The 17,571-nt window shown below is 43.8% G+C and overlaps 1 protein-coding gene across 1 annotated transcript; it reads right to left on the bottom strand.

Annotated features, from left to right (window-relative positions):
• Positions 1-1,354: 1,354 nt before the first annotated feature.
• On the bottom strand, positions 1,355-6,486 carry LOC131521348 (tripartite motif-containing protein 16-like). Its single transcript, XM_058745973.1, has 6 exons — positions 5,862-6,486; positions 5,452-5,547; positions 5,138-5,371; positions 3,435-3,594; positions 3,267-3,314; positions 1,355-3,041 (listed from the first exon to the last, which is right to left on the bottom strand). The coding sequence occupies exons 1-6, from the start codon at positions 6,432-6,434 to the stop codon at positions 2,494-2,496; spliced, it is 1,659 nt and encodes a 552-aa protein (XP_058601956.1). The 5' UTR covers positions 6,435-6,486; the 3' UTR covers positions 1,355-2,493.
• Between the last annotated feature and the right edge of the window lie 11,085 nt (positions 6,487-17,571).

Consider the following 17,571-nt stretch of genomic DNA (forward strand, 5'->3'; position numbering starts at 1 on the left):
CCTTCAAAGTGAAATAGGTATCATTTGATTGCGTTTGCTTGCTAATAAAGACACTATAGCATTTCTAAGTACCGTCGTGCAGCTGTAGCAGCAGTATCATAGAATTCAGATCGTGATATTAGCGAATTGTTAATAGCAGTATGCATAGCTATTCAGATTGCTAGTTTAGTGAATTTTATAGCAGCAGCACACATAGCAATTCGGACGCAATGTTAGAAATAATATTAGCAGCAGCATGCATAGCAAATTCAGATGCAATGTTAGAAATAATATTAGCAGCAGCATGCATAGCAAATTCAGATGCAATGTTAGAAATAATATTAGCAGCAGCATGCATAGCAAATTCATATGCAATGTTAGAAATAATATTAGCAGCAGCATGCATAGCAAATTCAGATGCAAGGTTAGAAATAATATTAGCAGCAGCATGCATAGCAAATTCATATGCAATGTTAGAAATAATATTAGCAGCAGCATGCATAGCAAATTCAGATGCAATGTTAGAAATAATATTAGCAGCAGCATGCATAGCAAGTCAAGTCAAATTATTACTGTTGTTTATAGCAGCAGCAGCATAAAGTCTGGTTGCATGAAATTTCAGTGATAACATATTGGGTAAGTAACTCTTTAAAGTGAAATAGGTATCATTTGATTGCGTTTGCTTGCTAATAAAGACACTATAGCATTTCTAAGTACCGTCGTGCAGCTGTAGCAGCAGTATGCATAGCTATTCAGATTGCTAGTTTAGTGAATTTTATAGCAGCAGCACACATAGCAATTCGGACGCAATGTTAGAAATAATATTAGCAGCAGCATGCATAGCAAGTCAAGTCAAATTATTACTGTTGTTTATAGCAGCAGCACACATAGCAATTCGGACGCAATGTTAGAAATATTAGCGGCAGTCTGCATGGCAGTCCAATCGTCATTGTTGCTAATATAGCAGCGGCAGCAGAAAGCGCTTTAGTTGCATGAAAGTTTAGTGATAACTCATCGAGGGTTAATTAACTCTTTTAAGTGCAACAGGCATTTATTACTTCGCTTATTAAACAGGCCTTACAGCAGGTGTTGCGCAGCAGCAGTAGGTTGACCGTAGTTCACATTTACATGTATTCATTTTGCAGAGGCTTTCACACAAAGCGACTTACAATTGCTGAAGTTTCAGTGACACAAATGGATGGTATGTGAACTCTTCAAGCGAATAGGCATCATTCGAGTTTCGTTATTTAAAAGGGGCTAATAGTAATTCTAAGTACCTTGTGCAGCTGTAGCAGCAGTATGCATAGTTATTCAGATCACACGTAGCGAATTTAATAGCAGCAGCATGCATAGCAAGTCATATTATTGTTGCTAATATAGCAGTGGCAGCAGAAAGTACTTTAGTTGCTTGAAATTTCAGTGATAACATATTGGGTAAGTAACTCTTTAAAGTGAAATAGGCATTTTATTTCTTTGCTTATTTAACAAGGCATACAGTAGATTTTATGAACCCTTCAAAGTGAAATAGGTATCATTTGATTGCGTTTGCTTGCTAATAAAGACACTATAGCATTTCTAAGTACCGTCGTGCAGCTGTAGCAGCAGTATGTATAGCTATTCAGATTGCTAGTTTAGTGAATTTTTATAGCAGCAGCACACATAGCAATTCGGACGCAATGTTAGAAATATTAGCGGCAGTCTGCATGGCAGTCCAATCGTCATTGTTGCTAATATAGCAGCGGCAGCAGAAAGTACATTTACTTGCATGAAATTCACTGAAAAGATAACGTTTGGATGGTAGTGAACTTTAGGTGATTTAGGCATTTCATTACTTGTTATTCAATTCAACAGGGTTTATAGAACTCTTCAAATCGAAATAAGCATTAATCGGTTGTGTTTGGGTATTTAATAAAGGGGCAGTAGCATTCTAAGTACTTTCGTGCAGCAGTATGCATAGCTATTCAGATCGCATTGTTAGCAAATTGTATAGCATGCATAGCAAATTCAGATGCAAGGTTAGAAATAATATTAGCAGCAGCATGCATAGCAAGTCATATTATTGTTGCTAATATAGTAGCGGCAGCAGAAAGCGCTTTAGTTGCATGAAAGTTTAGTGATAACTCATCGAGGGTTAATTAACTCTTTTAAGTGCAACAGGCATTTATTACTTCGCTTATTAAACAGGCCTTACAGCAGGTGTTGCGCAGCAGCAGTAGTTTATGCTTTGCAAATTCTGATTAAATATTACAACCGCAACAGCTCGCACAGTAAATTCCTACTACAACATTGTGAATATCACTCAGTATTGAAATGTTAGTGAATATTATCAATAGCAGCAGTAGCAGAAGTTTTGTTGCACTGGCCGTATCGCACTGCATACATTGCGGACAGCTTTACCTATCGTAACGGGTCTATTGACTTGTCATGTTGTGCCGCTCGCGTCTGGCGTAGACACCGTGTTAAAGTAAAGTAGGCATTCGCCTAGCTACTTATATGCCTAATTAATGGACCAATCTATTCTGATTCATCAACAATATTTCTCAGTTTCACAGATGAGCCGGACCCAAATCCAAACCCAGGATAGAGCGGCTGAGTGAATGTGGTCTGGACTGTGTGGATGAGGCTCATTGTATCAGAGACGCTGTAGAAGGACAGAGTTCCTGCACTGTGATCCACATACACTCCTATTCTACTGCTGATGGACTCTACAGGGAGAGCAGTCTGTATCTTACTGTGCCAGAATACGTATTTGGAGGGAAAGCAGGACAAACTCCAGGACTGATCATTATATCCAAACAAACACTCAACACCTCCCTTCCTGCTGATGCTCTTATATGACACTGATAGACGCACCCCACCAAACATATTTCCACTCCACTCCAGCTCCCAGTAACAGCGTCCACATACACTCTCTTTACACAACACCTGACGATACGCATCAAATCTGTCTGGATGATCAGGATACGACTGATCTGTGCCAGCGACAGTAATCACTCTGTTGTTCTCAGACAGACGGAGACGTTTATGTGCTGTTTTCAGATCCAGAGTGAGCTGATGGGAATCTGATGGAGATAAAACACATCAGAATCATGAATTATGAATCTGTTTGATCGTTTCATGTAGCTGAACTCTTCATGTTCAGTGTATCATCAGTGTCTCAGTACAGATGAACAGATATCTGTGCAAATCATCATTTACATCATCAATTATAAAACTCCTCTTTCACCTTCTACAGGAAGAACATGAACACACTCTGCGTTTTTCTGCTTGTTTTCTAACTGACTTACATTGTAGGAGGTCGTTCCTGATCCTGGGAACAATGTTGGTGACCGTGACTGTGGAAATCAACAGACACAGACATTCTCATGATCCTGCATCCATTCCTAAGACATTTCTAATGATATGAGATGATGATGGACTCGTTTCTGAGAGCAGATGAATCTGCAGGACTTTACCTCTGTCTGAGATCTTCTTGAGCTCCTCTTTGCAGAAATCCTCCAGTTTGTCTCTCAGCTGATGGACAAATTCTCTCAGGTCATCAAAAGAGAAGAGAGAACTGAAGGGATCATCATTTACGTCTGTAGATTCAGGAGTTGCTGAGAGAGACTGGAAACTCTACAGAAATCACAAATCAAAGCTCATCAGCTCCACACTTCACCCAATAACCTGCACCAACATCAGATTTGTGCGGCTCTTGTTGACTTGACTGATCTTTAGTAACTCACCTCAATCCAGAACTTTCACAGCATCAACTTAATCCTTCTCGTATTCATTATACAACAGATTCTAATATTTGTCACTTACACTATATGTGAACTTTCTAGGAAATAGTTCTGATGATAAAACATCTGTTAAGAACATAGATTTCCATCTAACAGCTCAAGCACATCAGTGGAGTCTCATTGTAGGTTTGAGTAGATTTGCTCAGGAGAAAAAGCTCAAAGGCTACATTTAGATTGACCATTATTTATAACTTTAGAGTGTATTCACACCAGGAAAGTCCGCTAATTCACTTGCTTTGGTCTGGACCAAATACAATTATTCTTTTTTTTTTTTTGGTGCAGTTCACTTTCACACTGCCCTTTTTGCAAGTAAACCAGAAATTGTAAACAAAACAACACGTGTGCTAAGGTCATCCATTCATTGGTTCATCCATTCAACCGTACCAGAGTTCGTTTGGAAGCGGACCGAGACCACCTCTTCAGCTGGCTCTAGGTGCGGTTGTTTGGTCCGCACCCAAGTGTGATTGCTGTATTCACACCTGCCCAAAAGATCCGCACCAAAGGGGGAAACAAACTTGGGTAACACTTTAGAATAGGGAACACTAATTCACTATTAACTACGACTTTTTCCTCAACAAAGTCCTAATTTGCTGCTTATTAATAGTTAGTAAGGTAGTTGTTAAGTTTAGGTATTGGGTAGGATTAGGGATTTAGAATAAGGTCATGTAGAATAAGGAATTAATGTGTTTAATTAGTAATAATAAATGGCTAATATTCTAGTAATATGCATGCTAATAAGCAACTAGTTAAGAGACCCTAAAATAAAGTGTTACCCAAACTTGAGTTCGATTCAGTCAAACCAAACAAGACAGGTGTGAACACACAATTAGAGTGGTTAGAGACATTGAATCTTCACAAAGACCCTTAAGACACAATCAGGTTTGGCTGGGTTTCTACACACTGAAACATTGCTAATATATAAACATTATAAAACTCTGCTGGATTTTAATATGTAAATATATAAACATTGCTAATATACAGCTTATCTTTATGTTTGGGGCCTTCATGGTAAAATTCAGGCCAATAAAAATCTATTTGATCAGGTTTGAGGATAATCTGATCCAATTTTGATGAACGTTATTCAGAATCGGTACTATCGAGTCTACTGATTTCACCATGATGTAATGAATCAAAAGGAGAAATTAGGTAAAATAGTTGACATGTAAGTGAAGTTTGCTCTAGTAGTGTTTGACAGCTAAATATATCTTCCAGAAGAAAGAGCTCAGAGAAATGATTCCGAAGAGATTTCCAGAGTCTCTTTCAAATGAAGATGATCAGATGAGAGTCTGACTGATGATTATATAATAAGTGAGTCTCGTGTCACAGCAGGATCTGCTCAAGTCCACTATGATCCTGATCTTCTAGATCTGTGTTACCTGCAGGAATGTGATGTGATCCTGTGTGTGTGAAAGCTGCTCCAGCTCAGCGTCTCTCCTCCTCAGATCATTGATCTCCTGCTCCAGTCGCTCCAGTCGTCCTTCAGCTCGACTCACTGCTTGCTTTTCCTGATCTCTGATCAGCCGTATCAGCTCAGACTGGCTTCTCATAATGGAGCGCATGAGCTCAGTAAAGATCCTCTCACTGTCCTCCACTGCTGTCTGTGCAGAGCGCTGTTAGGACACACAGTGATTCAGGCTTCAGTGAGTCTGTACTGAGACTGAGACAAACTTCTCTTCTTCACCAGACTCACCTTATGAGACTCCACAGCCTCTCTCAGCTGCTGGAGATCTTTCTCTCTCTGCTGGATTCTCTGCTGGAACGTCTTCTGCGTCTCCTTCAGCTGGTGCTGCAGGACAAATGGATGATAGTGAATCTCACAGAAAACTTTCATGTAAACAGATGAATCCAGTAAAAGTGGTGCTGATAACAAATGGCTGTAGGTTCAAACTCCAGAAGGGATGAACGGTTACAATCATCGAAAAATGAATTATGATGAATATTAAGGCCTATTTCACACTGCAAGTGTAAGTATCATGAAAGTGGAACTGAAACAGACAGAGCTTCACACTGACAGTGTTTCTGTATAATTAAGCTGCAGCTCTACATAGAAAATAAATAGACTATTGGATCACTACAGTATTTATCACTAGTTTTTAATACCTGTTTCTCTGTCTTCTGTGCTGCAGCTGAGACAGTGTCGTGGTTTTTATGTTCATCCATCGTACACAGCACACATATACATTTCTGGTCAGTGCGACAGAAAACCTCAAGGATCTTGTCATGTTTCTGGCAGATCATCTCCTGCAGTCGTCCAGTGGCATCAGTCAAATTGTGTCTCTTTCCTTTAAACCAACTTTCATGTTCCTCAAGGTGATGCTGACAGTAAGAATTCAGGCACACCAGACAGGACTTGATGGCTTTATATTTTCTTCCAGTACAGACGTCACACTGCACATCTCCAGCTCCAGCGTCACAGTCAGCAGGACGTTTCCTCTTCTTCAGTTTCTCCACCACTTCAGCCAGCATGGTGTTCCCAGCTAAAGCAGGTCTTGGACTGAAGGTCTGTTTGCACTGAGGGCAGCTGTAGACTCTCATCTGATCCTCCTGATCCCAGCAGTCTGTAATACAGCTCTTACAGTAACTGTGTCCACAGGGAATGGTCACTGGATCCTTCAGGAGATCCTGACACACTGCACACATTAACTCATCCTGAAAAACTCTGGCTTCTGCCATTTTACTGCTTGAATATAGAGACACAAACACACAACAGCTCAACCGCACTTCAGTTTCTCTTTCCCTGAACACACGTGTTTCCTGTTTCCTGGTTCTGTGTTTGAGTAAAACAGTTGTGTCTGTGAGTCTGAAAAGTAGGTTCCTCTTCCTAATTATGTATACAGACGTTATGTTTATTTAGTAGTTTCCACTTTTTTGTTATATCTTGTATTATAAAAGGAAATGGTGGAAAATAAACCATTTTTAATAAAAAATAATCTCAAGATGAAGGCACACCCATTTACAGCAGCAAATATCATGGTGGCTGCATTTACACTTGGCATTAATATGCGATCACCATGATCTGATCAAGCAGATTAGATCATCAGTCAATCGGACACGGTGCCTTTACATTTGGCAACATCAAATGACTTCTCTATCTGGATAACAGATTGGATCTGTCTTTCCTGCACAATATTTTAATAAGTCTGCAGATATGATTTTGGGGTGGGGAAAATGCACATTCATTACAGAGAATGAGTGGTTCTGCAAATTTCAGGCACTTTCCTCCATCGTTCTTCTGACAGTTTGGGAGAGAGGGTGCAGGGTTTTCCATGCTGTTGACTTGCGAATGCAGACATGATGGCTGGTTTCTATAATGTGTGAACATATCCCCTATCGTTTCTACAACAAAAAGAATCTGTGCACCTTGCTATCACTAGTTTTATTTTGATTTTCCGAATCTGCTGCTAGCTTTTAGCCCATTAGCTTCGCCAGAGCAGTTGCCATTAATCTTGCTTACATTGCTAACAATCTATTCACACACATTACCATTGTTTTACTTACTGTTACTTGCTTTTACTTGCGTGTCTGGCTTTGATTGCAGGAGTGCAGCTCGAGCTGGAGGTCGTGGAGAAGCAGATCCATGATCTGCTAGAGAAGCAGGCCCAGCTGCGTGAGCAGAGAGCCCCGTTGGAAACATCCCAGGCTAACACTCACAAGTCCAATATTAGTGTGGTGCGACATTAGTAATGATACTCCCACCACCTCTATTGCCTGTGTTACTGCCTGCACAGGCCCAGTGCACCCAGGATGCGATCTTCCCAGGTCTCCTTCACTCTGGCGCTGGGACACCACGGACCTTGGGTGCACCAGCAGCCGAATCGCGTCTTCAAGCCCCGGTCGAGGACGTCTCCCCCACCGCAGCCTCTGGTCTTCAAGATCTCCACCCGGAACCGTTTCGCTTCCTTTCGCGAGACACTGTGATCATCGGAGACTCCATCGTTCGGCACGTCCAAGCTACGTTAGCTGAAGGTAAAGTGCACACTCACTGTTTCACTGGTGCATGTGTCCTCGATGTTTCTGCGCAGATACCGGCGATCCTGAAGGGCGATGAGAGCATCGGAGCAGTCATGCTTCACGTGGCGGGTGATTGACATCAAGCTGCGGCAGACGGAGACACTGAAGAGAGCCTGATCGAGACAGCAGCACATTGCCCATGACAAGGATCATTGTGTCTCGAATAGTGAGGTCAAAATATAAGTTTAATGCAGGATCTAGTAAAAATCTGATCGTGATTAAACAGGAAAAATGCAAAACAAATAAACAAAAACTATTTTTAAAGCTTGGGCTCCTAAATATTAGATCACTAGCACCCAAAGCAGTTATTGTAAATGAAATGATCTCAGATAATAGTTTTGATGTACACTGCTTGACTGAAACCTGGTCTAAATTGGTCTAAATGAGTCTACTCCACCAAGCTACTGTTATAAGCATGAGCCCCGTCAGATTGGTCGTGGCGGCGGTGTTGCAGCAATATATAGTGATATTCTCAATGTTACTTACGAAACAGGATACTGGTTTAACTCATTCAAAATGCTTCTGCTTAACCCTCTGGGGTCTAAGGGTGTTTTGGGGGCCTGGAGAAGTTTTGACATGCCCTGACATTTGTGCTTTTTTCAGTTGTTTATAAACATATAAATGGCTAAAGTCTAATAACACTGTAAACAACACAAACTGGGCTACAATAATATGTTAGCAGCATTTATGTACATGATTGTGTTTTTGAGAAAGCAACGTTTATGCGTGGTTAGTGAAAAATGTCCCAGGTTACGTATGTAACCATGGTTCCCCGAGGGAACGAGACGCTGCGTCGAAAACGCTAGGGGAACGCCTTTCAGCGATATCAAGCTCTGAATCATATGTGTAATCAGTCCAATTGATGGCGAGACGTCAGGTGCGGGTGATGTCATGACCAGGAAGCATAAAATCATGTGAGGTGCAGCCGCCTTCAGCTTCTAGGAATGAAGCATAGCTCTAGTAGGGATGCCGGAGGTATGGCCCTACGACGCAGCGTCTCGTTCCCTCGGGGAACCATGGTTACATACGTAACCTGGGACGTTCCCCTTCAGGAACTCGAGCTGCGTTGAAAACGCTAGGGGAACGAGATGTCCACGCCACCAGACTTGCAAATCCCTGCCTAGTGTGGAAGAGCACAGCTATGGCAAGAGAACAGAGGAGCCTGGAGAGGCTCGCAAATCTAGGTCCTAGAACCTGACGAAGGTGAGGGGCGTAGACCATCCCGCAGCGTTGCAGATGTCCTGCATAGGCACACCTACCAGAAAGGCCTTAGAGGCCGCCACACTTCTCGTTGAGTGAGCCTTGACCCCCAAAGGTGAGGGGAGATCAGAGGACTCATAGGCAACAGTAATGGCATCAACTATCCACCGGCTGAGGGTCTGCTTGGAAGCAGGATGACCTCTCTTAGGGGGACCAAAACAAACAAGCAGTTGGTCCGCCTTTCTCCACAGGGCAGCTCTGTGGACATATGTGTCCAGTGCTCGTACTGGACACATACAGTTAAGCCTCTGCTGGTCGGGCTCCCTGAAGGGAGGAGGACAAAAAGCCTGAAGTACGACAGGCCGTGGTGTAGAAGAGGGACCTTAGGGACATACCCGCACGAGGGTACAGAAAACTTTGGCCAGATCGGGCGCAAAGTCGAGATAGGAAGGGGCCACAGAAAGGGCCTGCAGATCTCCAACTCTCTTTAGAGAAGATATCGCTAAGAGAAATACAGTCTTTAACGTAAGAAGACGGTCTGATATCTCCTCAACAGGCTCAAAGGGAGGCCTACAGAGAGCATCTAGCACCACAGCGAGGTCCCAGGGAGGGACACAAGATCGTACCTGAGGCCTCAGCCTCATTACACCGCAGAGGAAACGTGTAACCGGGGGGTCCTTGCCCACTGACTGCCCACCAAGAGGGGCGTGGTAGGCCGCTATAGCCGCCATGTAAACCTTCAGGGTGGAGTGGGTTAACCCGGCAGAGAAACGAGCCTGCAAGAACTCCAGCACTGTACCAATCAGGAAGTTAACTGGGTCAAGCTGGCGGTTTCCGCACCATGAAGTGAAGAGTCTCCACTTCAAGGCGTACAGTTTCCTTGTTGAGGGTGCTCTAGATTGGAGGATGGTCTCAACAACCTCGGTTGAGAGACCAGAGGCTATGAGTTGTGCCCCCTCAGGGGTCACACCCACAGCTTCCACAACTCCGGGCGGGGGTGAAGTATCATGCCCTCCGCCTGTGAGAGGAGATCTCTCATGACAGGAATCTCCCATGGAGAGCTGTCGAGGAGAGAAACCAGGTCCGAGAACCACACTCGGCCCGGCCAGAACGGGGCTATTAGCAATAGACGGACCTCGTCCCAGCGCACTCTCTCTAGAACTCCTGGGAGCAGAGCGATCGGGGGAAAAGCGTACAGACGAAGCCTCGGCCAAGTCTGTACCATAGCATCCAGCCCCAATGGAGCTGGACGAGTCAGAGAGAACCAGAGGGGACAGTGCGATGTCTGACAAGTCGCAAACAAATCCACCTGAGCCTGGCCAAAAACTCTCCATATCTGCTTCACCACCTCTGGGTGAAGCATCCATTCCCCGGGCCTCGGCCCCTGCCTCGACAGGATGTCTGCTCCCATATTGAGATCCCCAGGAATATGAACTGCTCTCAGCGAGAGAAGCTTGTTCTGGGACCACACAAGGATCCGGTGTGCCAGCTTGTATAAGGGGCGCGAACGCAGACCTCCCTGGTGGTTTATGTAAAAGACTGTGTTGTCGGTGCGCACCAACACATGGCGATCTCTTAGGTCTGGAAGAAAGTGTTTGAGTGCTCGAAACACGGCCAGCATCTCCAGGCAGTTGATGTGCCACATGAGATGGCGACCACTCCACAGACCGCAGGCAGGGTGGCCACTCATGACCGCTCCCCAACCGGTGAGGGACGCATCTGTCGCTAGCGTTGCGCGGCGACAAGGGGCTCCCAGCACCGGGCCCTGAGACAAGAAACAAGGTTTCCTCCACATGTTCAAGGCACGTAGGCATCGCCGCGTGACCTTGATCATGAGAAGCGGGTTTCCCCTCGGGGAGAACCCCTTGGTCTTGAGCCACCACTGTAGGGGTCTCATGTACAGCAGGCCAAAAGGTATCACGTTGGATACTGCTTCCATCAGACCCAGTAGCTTCTGAAACTGCTTGGCAGTGAGTGACAGACCTTCTCTGACTCTCGTGACTGCAGTGAGGATCGAATCGATTCGAGCAGGAGACAGACGTGCCTGCATCGTGGTCGAATCCCACACCACGCCCAGATAAGTGGTCCTCTGTGATGGAGAAAGCACACTTTTCTTGCCGTTTAGTCTCAACCCCAACTCTTTCATGTGAGCGAGAACGACATCTCGATGTCGAACCGCCATCTGCTCTGTCTGAGCTAAAATCAACCAATCATCGATGTAACTGAGTATGCAGATGCCCTGGAGTCGCAGAGGAGCCAGAGCAGCATCCACACACTTCGTGAAAGTACGGGGTGAGAGTGCTAGGCCGAAGGGAAGAACCTGATATTGGTAAGCTTTGCCCCTGAAAGCAAACCTCAGGAACTTCCTGTGACTGGGAAGGATGGAGATATGAAAGTACGCGTCTTTTAGATCTATCGTGACAAACCAGTCCTCGGACCTGATCTGAGACACGACCTGTTTGACAGTGAGCATTTTGAACTTCAGACGCATGACTGAGCGGTTCAATAGCTGCAGATCTAAAATCGGACGCAACCCCCCATCCTTCTTTGGAACAATGAAGTACCGGCTGTAGAACCCGGACTCCCAGTCGAGAGGAGGGACCACCTCGATGGCCTCCTTCCTCAAGAGAGTGTTCACTTCTTGTTCTAATACCAGAGCCTGCTCGGGGCCCACTAACGTGAGAAAAACCCCTTTGAAAGGCGGCGGCAGAGCGCCAAACTGAATGCGATAACCTCTCTCTACAGTCTGCAGGACCCAACAAAACACATTTGGCAGTAGTTTCCACGCTGCTAAATAATCTACTAAGGGAACCAGTCTCTCGAGACTGGCCTCTGGTGTACTTGGAGCTACTAGCTCGGTGCCCTGAAGCAGAGGACCGGCAGGAGACGGCCGAACTAGATGCTCGAGAGACCCCCGAAGGGGTGGCGAGGCTCTCAGCTCCGCTACGTTTCCGGGTGGGAAATACTGAGAGAGAAACTCGCTGGAGACCACTGCGCCCTGGAACAGTGGCAGGGTTGGCAGAACGATCTTCAGAGGGCGTTGAGGACAGATGGACACGAGAGGCGACGCTCTGCTTCTGAACCTCTCTCTATGAAGAGCTGTTAAACGGCTGGGGCTGCTCCCGCCCAGCAGCCCCCAGAGCTATCGAACGGCGAGGGAGAAACCGCTGAAACGCCGCCGCCTGTTTAAGAGCCTCCTGGTGTCTGTTGACGACGGAATTGACTGCGCCGAACAGACCAGAAGGCGCAAGTGGGGCGCCCATAAGACCTTGTCTTTCTCCTTCATATCGGACAAGGTCAATTGGCTCCTTGGTGGCGCAGAGAGCTAAATCAGCGGTTCTCCTCAGTTCTACAATATCCTCAGATTTTATTTGCTCGCCTTTGTCTAGCTCTTTTAGCAGATCGGCTTGATACGCCTGCAACACTGACATAGTGTGCAGACACGCGCCAGCCTGACCTGCTGCCGTGTAATCTTTGCCCACCAGCATTGATGTTGTGCACAGCAGCTTGAAGGGCAAGACCGAAGCCTTCAGAGATGATGCAGCGCCGGGAGACAGATAGCTGGCGAGCGTCTGCTCAACCAAGGGGCATCACTCTGTAAACGCAATCACTCAGCCCCGCCACATTACCATAATAATCAGAGGCGGGGACGAATAAGCGGGCCGAGAATGGTTTCTTCCACAATCTCGACACCTTGGTGTGGAGATCGGGAAAAAAAGGCAGGCTCCAGCGCGGAGGTAGCGGCTTAGTACGCAGAAAGCGTTCATCTAATTTACTTTTCTGCGATTCAGCCTGTTTCTCAGCGGGCCAATCGATGTTCAACTTGGCAACCGCGCGAGTAACTACCTCCACTAGCTCTTCATACTCTCCCTCGAGAGCCGACTCTGCGTGCTTCACTCCCAAGCAGACCGCTCGTGATATAGCATGGGCAGGGAGGAACACAGTCGATAACACGATCTGCTTTTGCCCTTATCCTTGGCTTTTGACATACTGTGATGCTTGGTGTACTGACAGACAACTATAAATAGGACTCACAGAACACAGATCATGACTGACACACACAGAGAGCTTTGCTGAATGACAGAAAGTTGAAGCCAGCTGTACCTCACGTGCTTTTAAGCTTCCTGGTCATAACGTCACCCGCACCTGACGTCTCGCCATCAATTGGACTGATTACACATATGATTCAGAGCTTGATATCGCTGAAAGGCGTTCCCCTAGCGTTTTCGACGCAGCTCGAGTTCCTGAAGGGGAACTATCATTATTAATGCAGTGATTCACAGTGATTTAGTTAGGTATGTGACTGAGAGGGAAGAGTTACAAGAAAGAATGTGAGGACAAAATAAATTTGTATATTTTTTGTTTGTAGTTTATTAAGAATATATTTAGCTATCACACAAAATAACTTGAGATTCACTTGTGAGTGCAGTTAAACAGTTTATTAGGATCAATCAAAGCTGACTTTTTAGCATCATTACTTCAGTCACATGATCCTTCATAAATCATTCTAATATTCTGATTTGCTGCTCAAAAAAAACATTTATTATTATTATTATTATGTTGAAAAGAGCTGAGAATATTTTTTCAGGTTTTTTTGATGAATAGAAGGTTCAGAAGAACAGCATCGTTTGTACTGATACTGATCTGAACACTGAGAATTAAACAGTAACACACACAGGCAAATGTAAGTGCAGTCACAGGTATTCATTGCAAAATGACCATAAACAAGCAGTATAAAAGCATTACAAACAAGTCGTGTTGCGTTCCAAGTCTTCTGAAGCCATACGAAGTCTTTATGCGAAGAAGAGAATAAAACACAAGGTTTTAATCGCTGAAAATGATCCCACTCCGTTAACGCGCTCACATATCATTCAAAAAGATACTCCGTCCCGTAGCATGACGCAATCGGTCACGAGGCATACAAGAACCAATGGCCTGTCACAACAGCATGACGCAATCGATCACGAGACACGCAAGAGCCAATGGCATTTCACAACCAAAGCTGACGTAAGGCTTCTTCTGGTGGCATTTTTTTAATTTACGCACAGAGACTGCAGCACATAGGTAGAGCTTTACGGTGGACAGATGGAGACGGCGATCACGTCCATTGCTCTCACAAATCAATCGTTTTGCCTCGGAAGACTTGGAACATTAATACTTTTTGAATAAATTATGACAGTAGTTGTGTCTGTCTGTTATAGCTTCTGTTTTATTGACAAATGGCAGGTTTAGGGGCAGGAGTTGGGTTACATGCTCATAAATGTGTAATGTAATATAAATAAAACTGTTGTGGCAGTTTACATTGAAAAATCACACCCCAACATATATGCAATAATGGCAATGTTGTTACCCAATATATAATTTGCAACCTGGTCTCACAGAATTCTGTGTAATGGATCCGTGCGTGGAACACGGCTGATGCCTGTCACTGACTTAACACATTGGTATCACTTCTGTGAACCCGTCACGGAATTTTTGGCGATTCCGTGATGTCACCACAGATTCAGAGTTAAGTGTCTGTGGTCATTACACGGAATTCTGTGAGACCAGGTTGTTCAAAATGTTTCACTTGATTTCATCCATGTAGTCAGGAATTATAGTTTGGGAAAAGTCTAACTAGTCAAATGTGTAGGCCTACAAGTTGTGCCACAATAACATCAGATACAAGTAATCTTAGGCTACTCATCAGAGTGATATTCTTCAATGGATCCAGCTGCGCGACTCATCGAGTTGTGAGGTAAATTCTGGGTTGTTTCTCTCAGCGCATATTTCTTCCAGAAACAAAAATAATGTTAACCAGGATGAACTTGTTTGTTTACGCGGAGGCGATGTGGGCGTTTACATTATCGCGCGCCTCAAGTGGATGTTTGAATTTGAAAAGCGCGATCGGCGCATGGACTTGACCGCATTAGATATATTGAGTTGAGACGGGAAAACTGGACATCGCCTTGGTTTCATACGGATTACTTTATCACAGAATATTTGTTTTGGACGTGACTTACTTCATTTAAAAGACATTTCAAGCTTTCTATACATATATTTCTCATGTATTTGAGGCGAGTATTCGCATAGATTCATGTTGTTTCATTTACATGTCTGTGAAGAGAGGTGACAGAGACAGAGCTGGCAGAGAACGCACCCTGTTTATTTATTTTTATGACATTTACACTGTCAGATATGCAAAACAAATATTGCCTATCTCTTGCTCAGGCTACCGTGTGCAGACCGCCAGGGCCATATACGGATTTCCTAAAAGGAATTTGCAGATTTCTTCTCAGACCTCTAAGTTAATGTTGATAAAGCGCTAATTGTTGGAGACTTTAACATTCACGTTGATAATACAAATGATGCTTTGCGTTTACATGACTTGCGTTTACAGACTTAATCTCTTTTTGAGTCAAGCAAAACGTCTCCGGGCCCACTCATCATTTTAATCATACACTGGATTTAATAATTTAACACGGAAGTGATCTTAATGATATAGGTGAGGGGTGTCAAACTCAATTCCTGGAGGGCCGGAGCCCTGCAGAGTTTAGATGCAACCCTAATTAAACACCTGATCCAGCTAATCAAGTCCTTCAGGCTTAATTGAAAATTGCATAGTATGTGTGTTGGAGCAGAGTTGGAATTAAACTCTTCAAATTGAGTTTGACACCCCTGATATAGGTATTGTACCTCAAAGTGATCATGTTACTGACCACTACCTTGTATCGTGCATGCTGCCTATTACTGATATTAACTATATGGGGGGGTGAGCACCCTGGAGTCTGGTGTAGGACAGCGACACGGGGGAGGCGGATCAGGTAGTCCAGGGAGCCATTGAGGATCAGGGAACTCGGGAGGCAATTGCAATCGACTGGTAGATATTTATCACTGTCCCAGTAGATTCTGAGAATAACAGTAAAATATGTACAAAAATACATTACATTTCTCCATTTTGTACTGTATTTTTGTACTCATTTGTCTGTTATTTTCAGGAGCAACTGGGACAGTGCTAAAGAAAAATACATCACTCCTGAATCTGTAAACATGATGTTAACAGAGGTAGAGACGCTGAAGACGGACGCAAAGAGGAGAAAATACTGTAACGGGTAGAATAGCTCACTGTTCACAATGCTCGAAATATTGGAAGAAAATATAAATATTGAATTGGGGTGTGGGGTTATATTAATATATCACTGAAGGGAACTGACTGTCTTGAGAAAAGTTAAGATAGCAATGCCATTTACTATTTATAAGCGCAGCTCTGCTTTGTTTACAGCAGTAACCAAGGAAATGCTATATCGTGGCTGTTCCATAAGCGCCAAAATTCAGAGAACTAATTTGCGTCTCAAACACTGATCTATATATAATGATTCATAGATCAGTAGTTTCAATCAGTTCCTGTCAATATCCAGCAACTTCGCACAGCCATTGAAGAGGAGTGGACCAACATTCCACAGGCCACAATCAACAACCTGATCAACTCTATGCGAAGGAGATTTGTTGCACTGCGTGAGGCAAATGGTTTGTCACACCAGATACTGACTGGTTTTTACTGACTATTAACCTTGGCCCTCTGGTGGTGAAAAATCTGGGTGTTTTGTTTGATAAAGCTTTTAAATTTGACATGCAAATTAATGCTGTCCTTAAATCCATCTTTTTCCACTGGAGACTTTTAAGGTAAAGGTAAAGATATTTCTCTCTTTTAAAGACCTTGAGAAAGTCATCCATGCCTTTATTTTTTCAAGGCTTGAATATTGTAATTTCCTTTATATAGGAGTTAGCCAGAAAGCGTTGTTGCGTTTACAGGCAGTCCAAAATGCAGCAGCTAGGATGCTGACAGGCACTCGAAAACGAGAGCATATCACACCAGTTCTATTTTCCCTTCATTGGCTGCCAGTACGTTTCCAAATAGAATTCAAGCTTTTGTTGTTTGTTTTTAAATCATTAAATGGTTTCGCACCTCCTTACCTTGCAGACCTTCTTAAACGACACATGCCTACTAGATCCCTTAGGTCCTCTGATCAGCTGCTTCTAACTGTTCCTAGTTCTAGATTAAAACTTAGGGGTGATCGGGCCTTTTCGGTAGTTACATCTAGACTGTGGAATTCTTTACCCCTGTATGTTAGAGCAGCTCCAACTATATTTACATTTAAAACTCAGTTAAAAATTAATTTATTATCTCAGGCTTTTAATTCTACTGGGTATTGAGGGGTGTCATTGAATCTTTAGTGTTTACTTTGAATTTATCTTTGTATGTTCTTGGTTTTATTTGTTTTTCTTTGTTTGAACAGCACCTTGGGCAACAATAGTTGTATTAATGTGTGCTTTAAAAGTTAAATAAACAGAAACAGGCAACTCTCTCAAAGTGTCTAACGTTACCAGCCGATGTGCCGCTTAGCTGGCTAGCTGTTTCAATACTTTTTCCTTTTGTGTGGTTAAGAGAAAAACACATGCCTTTTATCATTTTATCACTTTTTAAAGGTTGCCAAAGAAAATTTTTAAAATAGCTACATTTGTTGCTATTTGCTTTGAAAACAAGTCGCTAGGGTAGTCTGAGAAATTGTTAAATCTAGCAACAAAATTGCTAAGTTGGCAACACTGCAGGCTACCCGGA

The sequence above is a fragment of the Onychostoma macrolepis genome, chromosome 16 (genome assembly GCF_012432095.1).
Source record: "Onychostoma macrolepis isolate SWU-2019 chromosome 16, ASM1243209v1, whole genome shotgun sequence".
Classification (NCBI taxonomy): domain Eukaryota; kingdom Metazoa; phylum Chordata; class Actinopteri; order Cypriniformes; family Cyprinidae; genus Onychostoma; species Onychostoma macrolepis.

Bases quoted from the DNA above. Each gene is read 5' to 3' on its own strand.
- LOC131521348 (XM_058745973.1), bottom strand. From the start codon at position 6,434: ATGGCAGAAGCCAGAGTTTTTCAGGATGAGTTAATGTGTGCAGTGTGT. The intron at 3,595-5,137 runs GTAACACAGATC...TGATTTCTGTAG, and splicing joins ATCACATCACATTCCTGCAG to AGTTTCCAGTCTCTCTCAGC. The intron at 3,042-3,266 runs GTAAGTCAGTTA...TATCTCCATCAG, and splicing joins CAGGAACGACCTCCTACAAT to ATTCCCATCAGCTCACTCTG.